This window comes from Ambystoma mexicanum, chromosome 6p, assembly GCF_040938575.1.
Source record: "Ambystoma mexicanum isolate Mex_15411 chromosome 6p, UKY_AmexF1_1, whole genome shotgun sequence".
Lineage (NCBI taxonomy): Eukaryota > Metazoa > Chordata > Amphibia > Caudata > Ambystomatidae > Ambystoma > Ambystoma mexicanum.
In genome coordinates, this window is record NC_090935.1 from 1,455,752,346 (window position 1) to 1,455,771,153 (window position 18,808).

Consider the following 18,808-nt stretch of genomic DNA (forward strand, 5'->3'; position numbering starts at 1 on the left):
ACAACAGTAGCAAATTGAGTCCTTTTAGCACCGTTGTATATCAAGTATCGGTTTCCAGCATATTCTCCAAACAATTTCTAAATAGTCTAAATAGAACAGCTGATTAATCAACCCAGCTAAGGAACAGTTGGGCAGCTACCTATATTCAGACGCATTCTGGATTGGAAACAGGAACTTCTGACATAAGAACCTTTTGGCAAATGCCAGTCAGTTAAGTCACTCATTTTATGGTGCTGCGCTTTAAAACACCTCAGGTGAAGTCAGTCAATAATGGCCAAAACCATAGGGTGACTCTTAGGGAGAACATTCAGATCTTGAGATCTCCCCTTCATACCAAGGATGGACATAAAATACAACCTCTGTAGTATGTGATGAATCCAATGGGGTAATCTCCCACATGTGACCAGGGGATGGCAGCTGCTACCTGATCCTGACACTGGGGGCGGCTTTATAAGGGAGGATCACATAGGAGGAGACAACTACCGGGGAGATGTCATGACTTCATAGGACAAGAAGCGGTATCTCTGCCTTTCCCATGAGGAAGACCCTCCAATACTCAATACCTTTTTCTATGACTATGAGAAAGACCCTCTGATGCCCAAAACCCAAATGGAATATTGTCAACTGCTTATTCCCCCTTGTAGAAGAAGTAAAGAAACCTCTTCCTCATATTTTTCTGCTCCAACACCCAACTATGATACAAACACACAAACCTCCAACACAACACTGTTTTCTTCTAAAGTACCTTTGTGTAAAATCACTGAGAAAAACTATTCAAATACCATGGGCCTCATTACGGGTCAGGCGGTAGCCATGCTGGTAAAACCGGCAGGTAGCTGCCGGACCCGTAATGAATTACTGGTGCCTAACTTCCCGGTGCCACTGGGCTATTCCAAGTCCGGTGGCCGGGAAGTCAGGTGCTGGTCATTTTGTTATTCCGTTAACAACGGTGCCGGTGCTCCCATGAGAACTCTGCGAGCGTGTGCCGTCCCGCCCGGCAGGCTTGACGCTGGTGGGCGGGACGGCACCCGCCCACAGAGTTGTACTGTGCCGGTTCGGTAACAACGGTGCCGGTAGGCTTACCAGCACCATTGTTACCGCACCGGTACAGTTATAATGAGGCCCCATGTGTCCAATGACACCTATGGACTTGAAACTCCCAGAATTCCCCAAGTACTGATACAAGGAGGATGCAGGAGTTTGAACAAGGTACCAAGAGCTTGAAACACAATAAGCAGAGTAGTTGTTTTTCTAAAGCACCTGTGCCCAGGACATTTAAACATGGCCAGCGCACTATTGGGGGAGGCAGTGCAGGAGAAGATGTTCCAAGTCTCCCTAATGCAGAGATCACGTACCAGAGTGGCAGAGCAAGGAAGCCCACCATGTCAGAGGGAGAGATACTGTGCCGTGGGGACGCTGGGAGCCGCAGGAGAAGTTGTGGGTGCTCTGCAGGTTGTGAAGGTGACGCCCTCCATTCCTGGACCTGAGGAGAAGCAGGCTGGTGACCACAGAACCGCGAAAGAAGCCAGAAGAATATCTGCACACTCCAGTGTGGAAAGCGGGTGAAAGCAGCATACGGTAGAAGCATAAACCGGACCAGAGACACTGGAGAAAGCAGGTGAATCGGCCTAAAGCCAGTGGGGACCCTGGGACATTCCGGCAACCACGTCAACAGCAATTTGGAAGTAAGACCATTGTTAATACAGCAAGAAGAACAAGTTACTTCTTACCTGTTAACGTTCTTTCGATTGGATGTTCCTCCGACGTATTCCTTATCTATGATATTTGTATCTCCAGCTTGCTGGCCTCGGAAAAAAATTTCCCAGTAGAGGGCGCTGTGCGTGGACGTCCATTGAGTAGGTGTTCCTCGACAGCCACCGTATCGACGCCGACGTCATCATGCCTATAAATGGCCACGCGCAGCGTCCGTTGCTCAGTTCCGTTTTGTAGAGTAAGGTAGTTAATGCATGAATGGTTACTACCCTTGAAGGAGAGTAAGCTGCAACCACAAGGGAAATGTTACTGCGGGGATGGTTGGGGGGGGGGCGATAAGGAATACGTCGGAGGAACATCCCATCGAAAGAACGTTACCAGGTAAGAAGTAACTTGTTCTTCGAAGGGATTGTGTCCTCCGATGTATTCCTTATCTATGATAGACTCCCATAGCAGTGGTATGTGATTGGAGGCAGGAGTAAGAGATGCCATATTACTCTTTAAGAATGAACAGAGTGTAACACAGCTTTGCCAAATCTAGTCTCTTGACTAGAGGAGGAATCCAGGCTATAAAATTTGGTAAAGGTATGTGCGGATGCCCATGTGGCAGCCGCACATATGTCTCTAATTGGTACCCCTCTTTGAAGAGCTGAGGAGGCTGCGATACCCCTGGTCGAATGAGCCCTTAGATTTTGAGGGGGCTCTTTCCCTGCCAGTTTGTAGCATTCCAGAATGGCTAAAATAATCCATCTGGAGATGGTTGGTTTGGTTATTGGTAATCCCAACTTACGTCCTGTGTAACCTACAAAGAGTTGGTCTGCTTGTCTAATTTTAGCAAGTCTACTGATATAAAAACTGAAGGCTCGCTTAGGGTCCAGCCTGTGTAGTCTCTCTTCCTCTTTCCCCGGATGGGGAGGAGGATAGAATGAAGGTAAAGTAATCTTCTGAGTAATGTGAAATTCAGAAACTACCTTTGGGAGGAAGTTAGGCTTCACCTGTAGAACTACTTTGTCCTTGTGAAAAATTGTATAAGGAGGTTTACAAGATAGGGCTTGTATCTCGCTAACCCTTCTAGCAGATGTTAATGCTACCAATAAAACAGTTTTGAGGGTGAGAAACCTCAATGAACAAGAGTGGAGTGGTTCAAAAGGAGCACCCTTTAGGAAGTTTAAAACTAGATTTAAGTCCCATAAGGGAACTTGGAATGGTCTTGGAGGGTAAACATTAGTTAGACCTTTCAGGTATTGTATTACCAATGGAATTTTGAAATACGATGGCTCCTCTGCAGTGCGCTTAAATATCGATAGCGCTGCGAGATAGCCCTTAATAGTGCCAACTTGAAGGCCTGAATTTGCCAAATAAAGTAAGAAGGATAACACCGCAGGTGTACCACATGAAAAGGGTTCGATATTCTTTTCTCTGCACCAGCTGCAAAATTTATTCCAACGGCAGCGGTATAGAGTTTTAGTTGCTGGCCTTCTGGCCGAAAGCAACACCTCCATGACGTCATCTGGAAGGTCCCAATCCTTGTACCTCAACCTTTCAGATACCAAGCATGAAGGTTGAGGGTCTTGATGGCTGGATGGAGAACCTGACCTCCCTTCTGCAAGAGAAGATCCTCTCTGTACGGTAGACGAATTGGAGGATGGATGGACATGTCCAGAAGGTCCGGGTACCAGGTTCTCCTGGCCCAATCCGGGGCAATTAGGATCATGGTCTTCCGAAACCTTCTCAACCTCCTGATCATTTGAGGACTGACAGGGACCGGAGGAAACGCGTACAGAAGTGGGAACTCTCAGTCCACTACGAACGCGTCTCCTAGAGCTCCTCTCGGGGGAAATTCCCTTGAGCAAAATCTGTCGCACATCCTGTTGATAATGGTGGTGAACAGATCCACTTGAGGGGTTCCCCAAAGGGCGAAGATCTCTTGAAGGAGTTCCTGAGCTATCTCCCACTCGTGGGAGACTGTGTTCTGCCTGCTCAGAGCGTCCGCTGTCAGGTTCTTCTCTCCGGCTAGGTGAATTGCCGATAGAGAGATTCCTTCCTGAATTGCCCAAAACCAGAGCTACATCGCCTCTCTGCACAGTGGCAGTGACCCTACGCCTCCTCTTTTGTTTAGGTAGTGCATGGCCACTGTATTGTCCGTCATTATCAGGACGTTTCTCCCCCGTACAGATGGCAGAAAAGCCTTCGGTGCCAGTCTGATAGCTCTCAGCTCCAACAGGTTGATGTGTAGTCTGGACTCCGATGGAGACCAACGACCGCTGATGGTCAAGTCGTTGGCATGGGCTCCCCCCACCCCAAGAGTGAGACGTCTGTGACTGCTGTTATCTCCGGCCACGGTTGCCAAAACAGTTCTCCTTTCAAGATGTTCTCTGGAGAGGCCCACCATTGAAGGTCGTGGGCTACCTTGTCCGGAATCCGGAGGAGATCTGTCATCTTCCCTGAGAATTGTGACCACTGAGTCCTCAGTGCCCACTGAAGGGATCTCATTCTCAGGCGAGCCTCTGGCACAAGGGATATGCAGGATGCCATGAGGCCTAGCAACCTCAAAAAGTCATAGGCTGGGAGACGTTGGGCATTTTGAAACCTGGTGACCATCTGCAGAATATCTTGAGCCCTCACCTCTGGTGGCGAGGCTTTTCCCAGGGACGTGTCCAAGACTGCTCCAATGAACTGGAGTCTCTGTGATGGTATCATCTGTGACTTCTTTAAATTGAGGGAGAAGCCCAGCTTGTGAAGGAAGTGGCAGACATAATCTAGTTGGATCCGAGCTTGTTCCGAAGAAACTGCTCTGATCAACCAATCGTCCAGGTAGGGGTAGACGTGAATCCCTTCCCTCCTTAGACTTGCAGCCACAACCGACATTAGCTTGGTGAAGACCTTTCGGGCGGAGGTCAGCCCAAATGGCAGAATTCGAAATTGATAATGAGAGTTGCCAATTGCGAACCTCAGGTACTTCCTGTGCTTGGGATGGATTGGCACATGGAAATAAGCATCCTGAAGGTCCAGAGATACCAACCAGTCCTGAAGCTGGAGGGCCTGAAGGATCTGAGAGAGAATTACCATCTTGAACTTGTCCTTCCTGAGGAACTTGTTCAATTCTCGTAAATCCAGGATGGGTCTCAGTCCTCCGTCTTTCTTTGGTATGAGAAAGTAGGGGGAGTACCAGCACTTGTTCCTGTCTGCTACAGGTACCGGTTCTATGGCACCTTTCTCTAGCAGGTCTACAATTTCCTGCAAGAGGAGCGGATCCGGCACTTTCAGAGAGCTGTTCCCCGGTGGATGGCTCTGAGGGATGCGTAGAAAAGGCAGGCAGTAACCTTGGGCAACTGTCTCCAATGCCCAAGCATCTGACGTAATAGCCTGCCATTCCGTCAGATGGTGAGTTAACCTGCCCCCTACAGGTGTCTTGTGATGGGAGACCTCAGAGTGGTTTGGGAGCGGCTGATGCAGTTGCCGAAGGTAAAGCGGCTCCTGCTCCTGCTGATGCGGCTTTCTTTCCTTTACCCCGTCCACCACGGGTAAATTTTCCTTGGCCTCTTTGAGCCGGCCGTCCTCTGCCTCTTCCATATGAGGAATAATAGCGAAAGGACCTTCCTCTCCAAGAGGATCCTGAGGGACGAAAATTAGTTTGGCGGATTGCAGCTCCTAGTGACTTGGCTGCTGCTTTAGATGTTTGCAGTTTTTCCAAACTGTCATCTGCCTTTTTACCAAACAGGGAAGAGCCGTCAAAGGGCATATTTAAAAGTCTGGCCTGTACGTCATAAGCAAAGCCGGACTTTCTCAACCACGCATGCCTGCGGATTGTGGTATTTGCCGCCATGGCCCTGCTGATACTGTCAGCAGAATCAATGCCAGTTTGAAGGGACTCACACCTTGCATCTTTACCATCTCTGATATTTAAAAATGCGTCCCTTTCTTCTCCTTCGTGGAGGCAGTCAGCCGCTGATGAAGCACACTCCCAAAGAGTGTGGCTGAACCTAGCGAGCGTACAAGTCTCATTAATAGATTTTAAAGCCATGCTACAGGCCAAGAAGACTTTCTTAGCCATGGCATTATATTTTTTATCATCCCTATCCTGTGGAACAGTGGGGTAATGCAGATGTACTGCCTGATGAAGATGAAGTTGCAGCCTGGACCACCAGACTCTCTGGAGTAGGGTCCTTAGCTAGGTATTCAGGGTCAGCAGCAGATACCCTATATTTCGCTGACAACTTCTTGTTAACCGCAGGGACAACTTCAGGAGTTTCCCAGTTAGTTAAAATCTTTCTTTGTAAAGCAGAATGAAAGGGAACCACAGGATCCTCCTGTGGACCTTTATCCAGAATATCTGTGAGGTCATCCTGTTTATAAAGGCACAGGCCAACCCATGAACTCCATAATTCTTGACATTAGGGTTCTATAAAGGGGTTTCAGCGTGTTCCCCTGGGTCTGGTTTGACAAATTCCACTTCTGGGGAAGTGTCTAGGCCACTTGCTTCCTGTAATGCATCCTGAAGGTCTTTCAACCTTCTTTCCTCAGAGGCAAAGGTCTCTGGTTCAGGTGATGTGGTCCTCTGCAGTCCAAAAGGCCTTTCTTGATCAGAATCTTCCCTTTCTTCATAAATTGAAGTTAAGGGAGGATGCTCTGGCCTGTGAAATGGTATAAAACCCATCTCTAAAGTAGAGGGAGCCATCATCAGTGGCCTTGAAAAGGTTGATGTCGTCGACGCCGATGTAAAAATCCTCGAAGGCGCCGACAAAGGCGTCGAGAAAACTGGAAGAGGCCTCGAAGAACTCGAGAGGATCGGAATCCTGCTTGAGGATGTCGACGATGTCCTCGACATCGTGTCGGAGGCTCTCGGTGTAACCGTTGGCTGTGGAGTAGCCGTGGGTTCTTCCTTTATCGGCGTCGACGCCGGCGTCGACTCTATCGACGGATGCGTCGAAGAACCCTTCGATAACGGCGTTGATGGCGCCGATCTATGCTTCGAAGGGGCTTTCGACGATGGCGTCGAAGATGCTTTACTTCCCGATGGCTCATGGCGCTTTTGGTTCGACTCTTTCGCCGGGTGCTTCGACTCGCAGCGTTTAGATTTTTTGGGCTTTTCACCCGGGGTATCACCCTCAGCTGACTTCAAGGGGGTCGAGGCCGCTTTATCGAAGACGCTTAGCATCTTTTTTCTGAATTCCTCCCACTCAGCCCGAGAGCTGTGTTTTGTGGGGCAATTTACTCTTTCAGGGGAACTAGAAGACGATGACAAAGGAGATCTTCTACTTCTCTTTTTCGAGTGTCTAGACCTCGACGAGTGGTGGGAGCCACTTCGAGACCTAGACCGAGAATGCTTTCGACGGTGAGGAGACGAATATCTCGACTCTACCGCAGAAACCTTTGAGGAAGTTAAAACTGGACTTACCTCTCTCGAGCTTCCCCTTACGCTCCTTCAAGGCTTTCGCCGTCATGGATAGGCATTCCTCATACTCCGAACACTGGTGTTCGATTCCCAGACACCACAAACAGATCCTGTGAGGATCCGTCAACAACATTTTCTTCCCACAGTCTCGGCATTTTTTGAAACCGGACCGAGGAGTCGTCGGGTCGGAGGAGGAAGCCATCGAGTACGAGTCGGTTTTCTCGAGGAAATATGAATATATTTTGACTGACGAACTGAGCAACGGTATTCCGAGGCACACGAAGCGCGGAAAAACGGAACTGAGCAACGGACGCTGCGCGTGGCTATTTATAGGCATGATGACGTCGGTGTCGATATGGTGGCTGTCGAGGAACACCTACTCGACGGACCCCAATGAGCTATGAATGCATGAAGTGTAAGTGTGGGGCAAGTCTTGAACAAACCTTACCGCAAACATATATACCAAGCCAACACCAATACATACCGTATTTGTGATAAAGAGAAACTGTCAAACACATGAGGAGACCTGGCAAAGCAAGACACCAAACACCTGGCAAAGCAAGATACCAGGCAATTGAAACACAGAAGACGTCCTCACAGGGGAGCGTATACAAGGCATGTGAAAACCACAAGTGAAGGCCTGGCAGGTGAGTACACCAGGTAGTTGATGCTGCATGAAGAGTCCTGGCAGGAAAGTACGCCAGGCAGTTGGCATTGCATAAAAAAACCTGGCAGGACAGTATAGCAGGCAATTTGCAAAGTTTCCAGGAATGTTAAAGAAAGACAGCGTTTTCTGAACTAAGGAGAGATTGAGGTTAAAGAAGGACAGTGTTTTCTAAACTAAGAAGAAACTTGTGTTAAAGAATGACTGTTACAGAATTTGTTGCCTAAACAGGAACCGTGTGAATCATGGCAAGATACAAAGAAACAGTTGGTAAAGGAGACTATTGCCATCCTACTTAAGAATCTAGGGGAAGGGGTCCACGCCCTGGATTCAATGGGTTCCGTATTGGAGAACATTTTTGTTGGAACTATTCTTTCTTCAGTTGAAGATGTTTTCTTACACATTTTTATTGTTTAGTTTGTAGTGTGAGGGTTAGGATAGGATGTTTTGGACACAATGACAGCTTTTTAGTTATTGACATCCTGACCCAGACAGACTCCTTAGTTTTGATTTGTAGGTAGGAAAACTCCTCTTTAGCATAGGGTCAGAGAGGTGTTTTCTCATGCGCTTTTCATTTAATAAATATCAAAATCATGACAACCTTGTGTATGGCTCCACAACCCGATACCACCAAGAACATTTGTGGATGGAAAGATGGCATACGTTCTCATCTGTGAAAAAGCTGCACGAAGATCTGGGAGCACATACAGAGTGCCAGTGGGAGAACGGCTGCAAATTGTTATCTATTTTGAAATGTGTATACTTGCCCTGTAAGAGACTTCCCAATAATACAATCTTTGTATTCCAAAATAAAAATGACAAGCTGACTATTTTTATGTCTCATATTCTGTCTTGATGCAACCACAGCAGTATAGATATAACAGCAATAGGTGTCTTACAATTTACAGGATAACAAAAGCACCAACTTTGCAAAGTGCTGTTCTGTTTTAAGAGTACAGGGCTATTTATCCAGAGCTAAGCCAGAAAGTGCAATTGATTTTTTTCAAACAATGCAGCTCTTCTCAGCGGTTGCTTCCTTTGTCCCTTTTCAGTTCACAGTTCACCATCTGCCATTTTCCGTGGAGACCGCCAGTGACGGAAATAGCTGCTATGAGCCTTGTAGCCAAAAATGTGTTATCACATACTTCCACTATGGTTAGGTGATGTTTATCTCTTCCTTGTAGTTCTATTTCTATCCAGTTTTGTTCGAACAAGCAAATAAAGAGTTAACAGGGGTCTACTGCCGCCTAAAAGAAGCCTGAATGCAGACCATGCAATTAAAGCAGGTGAAGCGGGACTTGCACTTGTACATCCTGGGTAATTTAGAGTTTTTGCCCAGGATTTTGACAGCCATGTACGGGGAGCTAAGCAGTTAAAAAGACAACTCTTTTATAAGGCTGACTGATATATTGGTTTTAATGCTTCTAGTGTGCCAGTTCATTGCTTCAGTCACAGAGATGTGATGAATTTGATGGACTCATCACTGATTCCCTGGTGGTGACCCATTTCTATATGGCCAGGGGACTGCAGTCCCTACCTGATCCTGACCCTGGGGATGGTTATATGAGGGAGGATCACAGGGGAGGGGACAACTACCGAGGAGAGGGGAGGGGATGATTCCATTGGATGAGACGTGGTATTCCACCCTTTTTTGTAACAAAGACCCTCTAACACCTACGTTCTTGAGGGCTTGTAGTTACCCCACACTCCCCTCCCCCCTTATCATGAAAATCAGAAAACCCTTCCTTTTTTGTCACTCTAAACAAAACTCCATGTATACTTCAGATAGTTACAACACACAGAAAACGTCTTCTGTTTCTGACATTTCTGTATGTGAGATTTTTGAACAACATCATTTTGGGAATCCAACTGCATCTATGGACTTCATCGCCCAAAAAGCCTCAGGTACTGAGACAAAGAAGAGGAGGGAAGAGTTCATGCAGATTAAGCAAAGTTCAAAGACCAATGTTCAGACTAGTTTTTCCATTCAGATTAAATTGCCCGGGTTCTTTCAAAATGGCAACCGCAGCATTCAAAAAGGCAATACAGGAGAGACTTGCATAAGGGAAGACAGGCACATTCATGCAGAGGCTTACGAATGCGAGTTACAGACACTGACATTACAATCAGGAGCGCAGCAGGCACCTGAAGGACTGTGGGAACACCGAGAAGCACAGCAGAGCTCCTGGAGATGCAGTCAAGTTAAGAAGCGACATCCTCCGGTTCAGGTCACAGAAGTAAGCCAGCAAGTAACAGCAGAGCTGGAGGGAACATTGAAGAGCTGCCCGCATTACCTGGGAAGCCAATCCAGGGAGGAAGCTTTACTGAAGAGGCACACCATAAGTTGGGGATGACACAAACCACTAGTGAGTCGGCCCAGAGCCACTGGGGACTCCGGGGTATACCGAAAAACAAGCAAGCATGTGAATGAAGTATGTGAAATTGATATTTTGGACAATACTCAAAGACGATTAAAACGTAGGCAAAACATAATGTGAAATCAAAGTTTGGGTGATGGTTAGGAGGCGGAGTTGGGGGGGAGAAGTTTGTTGTTATTTGTATGGAAAAAATGCGAATAAACATATTCCTAAAAATAAAAGTTTAATACAGTTCTGCCATTGGATTTCTGGCACAAAGGTTTCCCAACAGGCTAAGAGGCACACAACCTCATTTGAGGATCTCTTTGTTGGTAACCGCCCTTCCCGGAAGGTCTCTTCCTTGTATCATGTGCTTAATGCTTGCCGCTTCAATCCTCTGCATGCCTATATGCCGTGCTCGGAAGAGGAGATGAATGTCCCTAAGAACAAGTAAAGATGTCATAGAAGTGGCAGATGAAAAGGGAAACCCAAAAAAACGTCAGAGACTAGAATCCGAAGTAGCAGAAAGTCTAAATAGAACCTCATCCATTGATCTTTGTAATCTATCAACGTATTCAACAGAGGATGATTGCGCGACAATTAATCCAAATATTTTGAATAGCTCGACGAGTAGTCTAGAATCAAATGACTCCCCTAATTTTGACCGAAACGAATCCTTTACGTCGAAGGAAAAAAAGGCGAGCAACCCCTGGATTCCAAAAACCAAATCTTGCTCTATGGACTTTGCTTACCGGGCCCAGTCGGCCTGTGGAAACAAAAAAATGTCCAGAGGAGACATGTATGACGCACAGACAAAATCTAAACTGCCAAATGAGGACCAATCCACTCGTGGCAAATATGGTAGCACTACTAATATCAGAAACCTGAATCCCAAATGTACAGCCCGACAAAGACTAAATGAGGTGGAGAAGAGCAAATCAAGGGACCATGAGTCACTGACTGATAGAAACCCACGAATTGCAATTACGAACATCCATAAAGATGACCCTGATGTGAATTTGAACAGAAGGAATGTAATGCGCCTTTTACATTCGGTGCCGGCACTGAGAATTGTGACGCCCAATGATATAGCCATCATTGAATACATGTCAGAGAAATACGCAGACAAAGTCTATCTTCATATACCTTCCAAAGCAGTACGCAACGTAATCATGGCAGCAAAGGACGAAATACTACAGTTTGGCTTCGAGATAAGGGAAGTCATGTCCGACTCGGCTAATCAAAGACCATTGGTTAGCAAGAATCCGTCAAACAGGTCTGGATATAAGGTGTCTCCTCAAGAACAACGAAGGTATGAATTAAGAAAACATATGAGAATTGAATTGCCTTTGCATCGATCTGGAAAAATCAACAAACATGATGAAGGTTCTAAGTAGCTAGTACCTGATAACGAACAGAACTTGATTTCCTTTGTCTCTTGGGCACGAGAGGCTTTCGACATATTTATGAAAGCTTTCCGATTGAGTTGAATGATAATCTCATAATCTGTTTACAAGAAACATGGCTGAGATGCCCTCCAGTGAAAGAAGGCTTATGTTACAATGCTGAATCCTGCAGGGAAAAATCCATACGGACGCCCTTTCGCCGGCCTGATAACCATGATGAAAATCGGATGTGACTGGAAGGTGCTCAACAGCGAAAACCCAAATTTTTTTGTGCAATGTACGCTGCTGCAACAAAAAGACCATGATGGGAAACGGCCTCAACAACTTCTAGTACTGAATATATATTGGAATCCAGCGATGATCACCACTAAGAGACTAACAGTTACGGTAATAAACCTGCTAGAAAGGTACATGTATAAGAAGAATAACATCATACTTATAATATGTGGTGACATGAACCTGACTTGGTTCAATGAAAAGGGCGTGTTGCCAACCAAATGCTGTTCCAACAGTCTCTTAAATCAGGAGAAAAGGACCATCTGGGATAATATCATGGAGGCCTACGATTGTGACATGGTGAATGGTCAAACAGATGGCGATAGGCCACCATAAAATACGTGGCACAATATGGGTACTGCGAAGGTATTAGACTACATATGGGTCTCAAAACACGCATGGAACCTAATTCATGAACTGAATGTAATCCCCACTAAAAACAGTGACCACGATCCGTTGGTATTACATCTGAGGATTACATCAGGAACTAAAAAGTCAGCAACGACTCAAGTCCTGGAACCAAATAATAGAAAAAACAGGTTACGATTATCTACCGCTCAGATATCCTGTATCACGGCGAAATTAGATGCAGTAGATCCAATGTCCATTTGCAACGTGGATTTTGTGTCACTGTTACCTTCGAAAAGCTCCTCGAACTTGTGGAAAAAAAACTCCGCAAAAAAACATACCCATAAATGGAGCACAAGAGTATACGAAGAAAAAAAGCGTCTAAAACGTGACATATGTATGCTGAAAGCACAAGGCGGTAGTAACAGTGCCAACTTAATAAAAAAGAGGACTCAAACATATCGTAACTGGTCAAAAGCATTTAAGTTCCAACGCGACCAAGAAAGAGGCGAAGTCATGTTGACTATGATGAAATCACATAAATGCAGAGATATTTGGCAAATTCTAAATAATTGCACGGCCAACAATGCGATCAAAATGGCAAACGTGGTCACTGAGGAAGAGTGGAATAAACATTTCACTAATGTCTTTGCAGGGGATGTGGAAACAGACATCAAACAGCGAGATCTAAGGTCTGTAAACTGGGACTGTACTGAACCCAGGGACGACATTTTATCGGCCATTGAAAAACTGAATAATTCTCGAGCCGCTTGCCCTGATGGCATTTCTAATATAATGCTTAAACAAAACAAACTGGAATGGGCGAAACTGATTGAGATCTTATTTGCCAACATTAAAAAGCATAGAGAAATTCCGGCCTCGTGGACTTCGGCAATCATAGTGCCCATATTTAAGAAGGGCGATCGAGCTGATCCGGAAAACTACCGGCCGATCGCCCTACTGGACACCATCGGCAAAGTGTTTGCGAACTTTTTGCAAAAAAAACTAACAAAGTGGGCCGACAAAAGAGGAATCACAGATCCCAGACAAACTGGTTTCACAAAAGGCGTTGGAACAGAAAACAACTTGACCCTGTTAAACCTACTCAAGCTGAATGCTATAGAAAAAAAAACACAGCTGTTTATAGCATTCATTGATCTCCATCAAGCATTTGACTGCATCGATCGGGAAACCCTATGGACAAAATTAAACAATTGGAAGTGCCCAGATGAGATTCTGTTTCCGATCATTGCATTGCATACAGACACATCCATTCAGATAAGATTGAACGAAGCCGGAACCTTGTCGGAGAAAATGAGGACCCAAAGAGGCGTAAAACAGGGCTGTCCCATTGCAGCATGCCTGTTTAAGTTATTCATCGTGGATATCCCATCAGCACTGAAGGATGTGCGTTGCTTTCCGCCGAAAATAAACGGATCTCACCTAAACTGCTTAGTTTATGCGGATGACATAATCTTAGCAGATACCACGCAGATTGGCTTACAACGTCTATTACATAAATATATGAACGCAAATCACTTGAGTATAAATGTGACGAAAACAAAAATTATGAAAATTGGAACGCACAAAGGAACAAAGAAAAACTGCTTCAAGTGCCAAATTGGAAACTCGAAACTTGAGGAAGTACTGGAAATCAGATATCTAGGCATAATGATATCCGCTTCTATTTGCGAGACGAGTTGGTCAAGTCATATAGGCAGCCGTATGAATATTTTGGCTATCCAAGGAACCCGAATCCACAACCTGTTTGGAAAATTTTCCTTAACCCCGATTCGGCAATTCTATCTGCAAAAAGTAATCCCATGTGTTACCTATGGAACAGAAGCAGGTTGGAATCTCGACCACAAACTGTGGGCAAAACTGGAAGGCCATTTCTGGCGACGTGTGCTGCAGCTACCAAATGGCTTCCCAATCTCAGTAATAAGGCATGAACTTGCGCTGGATGATCTATATACAACAGTAATTTGGAAATCACTAGCATTACTGAGAAAGATGACAATCACGAAGAAAGAACCTGCCTATGAGATCTTGGCGATGGATGATGTTCGACCATCTGAGCAGATTCTAATCTCCTGGTTCACAAAAATCCATGACATCATGCGAGCAGCGAGTATAAGTAAAGAAACATTGATAAAATGGCCCCAACTTGCAAAGAAAAAACTAAAAGAATGGGCCTGGGTACGAAACATGGAGCGTCTTGAAATCATGGTGTCGGCGCCTAAATTAGGGCCAACTTCTAACAAATTAAATACGATGCCAAGATATCTTGTTCAGTTTCCCTCAAGACATCACCGGGACCGTTTTCTTCGTCTAAGAATGAATGCGTTACGAACAATAGAAGTCCTACTAAAGACGAAAAGATCCATTGACTTGTGATAACTGGTGCAGATTCTGTTTAAAGGAAATCGAAACCATAAAACATTTGGTAATCGGCTGTCCCAAATTGAATTCGAAAAGATCGATACATCTGAGCAAATATGCACCGATAAATGGAAATATGGAGGAATGGTGGTTCAGAATCCTAAGTGGGAGTTCCGTCAGTCTAACTTGCTCGGTGATGAACTTTATTGACATGCTTGATATTTAAGCCTGTGGGTCGGACATTAGCACGGTTGTCCTCATGTTATTTTTCCTTTTGAATTAGGAAATTGCTTGGAGAATTGTGTATTTCAAAAAGTTTATTAATAAACTAAGAAATAAAAAAAAAAAAAAAAAAAAAAGAATGTCCCTATAGGGGAACTCTTGTGGTACAATGTTCGTAAAAAGGGCTGCTAATTCTTCTAAATGCGCAGTGCTGAAAGAAAACAGCTATAAGCTGTTATTTCAATGGTATCTCACTTCCTCTCAGCTCCATAAGATGGACCCTACTGTACCATATCAGTGTTAGATATGTGCACAGGCTCCAGGGACCCTTTACCATATTTGGTGGTCGTGCACTGTGATCCAGTCCTACCTGAAAGAGGTAGTGGCTCAAATTAAGAGGATTACGGGGATAGATCTTCATATGGAAACTTTGACGCTACTCTTTTGGGATGAAGACCTTGAAGGGCACTATAAATTGTCCGACGCGCAAGCCAAGTTACACACACACTTCCTGTTCGTTGCTAGAATAGTCTTGGCATGGAATTGGAGGTCCACCGCAGAGCTAGACATTAGCGAGTGGTGGGCCAAGTTGTGGTTTATTGTTACTGTGCGCTAAATTGAGGCCACCCTCAAAGTCGAAATGTCCAAACCCATTACTGAGTGGGGGGCCTTCATCCAGTTTGTGGCTCAGAATGATAATCCTGGATTTTATCATAAATCACATGGCATGATTTCATTTACATTGCTGTGATGTTATTGCCTTGCTTCACTACCCTTAAGAGATTGTCACTTTCCCCTGTGTACCAAGTGTACCAGGTAATCCACTAAAGCAAAAATGCATACAAGAAGTCCTTGCAGCCAAAACAACCAGGCGTTTTGAGAACCGTTGGAAGATGCCTGGCAGGGAAGTATACCAGGGGTCTGCAGAACCCATAAGAGGACTTCTGACAGAGGAATATATTAGGCAATCCAACAAAAGGTGTAAAGAAAAGAGTTTAACAGTGATACAAAAATCTGGCACAGAGGGTTTCCAGGGAAACAGCAAAGTACACCAGCCAAATCTTTAAGTTTATAAAACGAGAACTTTGTGAATCCAATATAGAGACATTGGGCCTCATTACGAGGTTGGAGGTAGCCATGCCCTTAATAAGGCATGGCTACCTCCAAACTCGTGTCCGGCTCAGGGTCACGCGAAAGGGGAATTACTGGGCCATTCCGACCTTGGAGGGCCCAGTAATTTCTCTTTCGCGGGACCCGGACCCAGTGCGTCCCCATTCCCATTTGAGCCCCATATCGTTCATAACGATACTGTTGCTACCATCCTGTTCTGCTCGCGGGTGCCGCTCTGCACGCCTGGTCTCACCTGGCGTGCAGAGCGGCACCCGGGAGCAGAACTCAATGTGGCGGCGGCATGGTAACAACGGTGCCGGTAGCACTACTGAGGCCGTTGTTGCCTTACCGGCACAGACGTAATGACGCCCATTCTAACAAAAGTGTTTCTCTTGAACAACAAAGACATTGATGGATGTTTTGGAAGATATTGTGCGAACAAGAACTTTCTGAATCCAGGGTAAAACCCTCAATGAATTATTAGATAAAGAGACACTCTTGGGATAAAAAGAACCGTTGTGTAAAATGGACACCTTTGCCATCCTGCCTAAAAAAGCAGGGGACGGGAACTATACTCTGGTTTGCAGGACTTCGCCTTGGAAAGTGTTTTTCGGTTTATTTTTACGTTTTGCTGATGAACACTTGTTCACTAAATATATGTCAGACATTTCCTTACACCCTTAGTTATTTGTAGTGTGAGGGTCAGTTTAGAAAGTTTTGGACACAAGGACGGTTTCTAAGTTACTAACGACAAAGACTGAATCTTAGTTTTAGTTTCTTGGGTAAGCAACCTCCTTCCTTCGGATAGGACGAGAGGCGTTTTTCCAACCTATTTCCTTTAAATAAAATATCTGACAATAATACTACAACTTTGTGTCCGCCTCTCATTTCTGACCCCTCACAGAGAACAGTCCATACAAGGGACGGGAAGTCATCCTAGCAGCTTGCAAACAAAAATGTGTCAGCCTCAAAATGTGTTATCCCTTCAACAGCAAATCAATATTTGTTTGCTTTTTATGAAAAACATAGTGCTCCTTTCCTATCGGCAATAGGCTTCTTGCAGTCCCATGACATTCATCTTTTTTACTGGTTCTCTTCTTTAAGCATTTCAGGTTGGGCCTTTTTTAAACTGTGTAGTTGGCTTCCCCTGGCTATCTGACAGGTTTCCTGCACCATTTCTTCTCAGAAAGAAAGCAGCAAGGCAGCTAACTATGCTTTAGAACAGTACTCACTTCCATTGTTCGATAGTGTCCTACACTCCTCTCATTCAGCGGGATGAAGCAAATCTAATGAGTCAATGCCTTTGAGAAGACAGCAGTTTACCTCAATGTTCAGTGACAGCAGAGCATTTGCCAATTACCTGATCTTGGATTGGAGTGGCTTTCTCCTCCAGCTGAGCCAGGATGAGCCATTGGACGACCTTCTGGCACCTGCTCCATGCTCAAATCATCATCGGAGCTGAGAGATACAAATCCTACAGAAAAAAACACAATGGATCAATTTTCCAATGCACCAGGATGTCTATTTTGAGTGAAGGCCCACCTACTCTTTTTCTAATTTTATTTTGAATAGGCTGCACATGAAAGAGCTTCTTCAACAGAAAGTATAGCAAGAAAACAGCCTTCTAATTTGCCCCAGCACCCACTAGATCACCCCAAAATCACTTTGAAAACAGAGTCGATGAGCAGCAGCTAAAAGCAGCCCCCCTGGAATGAGGCATTACCCAGAAAGCAGAAGCTAGCAATTGGGAAAGAAGAGTGAGTGAGCACACAGTACACCACAAATGTTATCTTCCCCAGGAGATGCAACCTATAACTATCCATGTATCATAACACCCTTTATGCTTTAAATTTCTTGTAGATTTCTCCTAATCCTTCTTCATAGACTTTCCCAAACACACAGAGGTGCATTTTGTAAGTCCTTGGGGCGCTATCTGAGGCGTTAAAAACAATGTATTATGTTCTTTTTGCTGATGCAACAGGGGCATGGAAGGAAAATGCCGGTTCTGCCTACCCTCTACTCTTCGCCAGCAGAAGCAGAATGCATTTACACCAGTAGACCGTTTCCATGTTGTCTCAAATGTATTTGATTCCTAAAGAATCCAATGGTTTTTGGCACCCACCAAAAGCAGGAGGAATCCATTGTAAATGCCAACTGCCATTCATAAATGGCAGGTTGCATTGACACTATTGGGAGTATGAATTGCCAAAAGATGGTGTAAAGGTGATTTTGCTTGTTTTTACACCTTTAGTTTGTGCTTTGTAGAATCTAGACACATATTCTTAACGTTGTGGGTTAGGCTACCATTGCGCTGTGTTTGAGTGTGAGCCTGATACAGTGCCTGAACTGCGCTGCATATCGCAGATTGGAACACAATCCTGTTCACCATTATCATGAGCGACACTTGGTTTAGGGTTCTATCATGAACAACCAATGCCCTAGAGCAATAATGAGAGTTAGAACTTAGGTTTTCCTTTAAAGGGACTGGCCCAACATGGGCATATTTTCAATGACTGTCCTCCGCCACAGAGCTGTGGTATGACGTGGTGTTCCAGCGGATCTTCCATGTATTGTGCCTGGACCCAGGATCAGTCCACAGATGGTGGTTGTAACGAATGACAGGTTATGGTCACTGCTCCTGTGTGGGGGAGCCCCTTCCCATGAGACGCTACCTGGTAGTCCCTCTGGGGGTGGTACTCAGCGTGTGGATATCATGGGGAGGGAAACCCTCTGTGGGACCAGTGACGACTATCTTGGCAGAGCGTGATATGCACCCCCTCCATCTCTGCCCCTCTCTCCCCTCATCCCACTCAGTCCACGTCTATGCATTTCTGTACAGTACAAGACCCCATCCACACAGACCATACTGGGACGAGGAAGAGTGAGACCTGCCCAGATGGAGTGTCATTACCTACTGACACAAACAAGATCAGGC

The 18,808-nt window shown here is 45.3% G+C and overlaps 1 protein-coding gene across 2 annotated transcripts in view; it reads right to left on the minus strand.

Moving 5' to 3' along the window:
- LOC138510524 (zinc finger protein 765-like) overlaps positions 1-18,808 on the minus strand; it is a 294,020-nt gene that overhangs the window by 124,958 nt on the left and 150,254 nt on the right. For both annotated transcript variants that reach the window (XM_069626240.1, XM_069626239.1), the window contains exon 4: positions 17,234-17,347. In XM_069626240.1, coding sequence (XP_069482341.1) covers positions 17,234-17,347 — 114 coding nt within the window. The remainder of the gene's footprint in view (positions 1-17,233; positions 17,348-18,808) is intronic.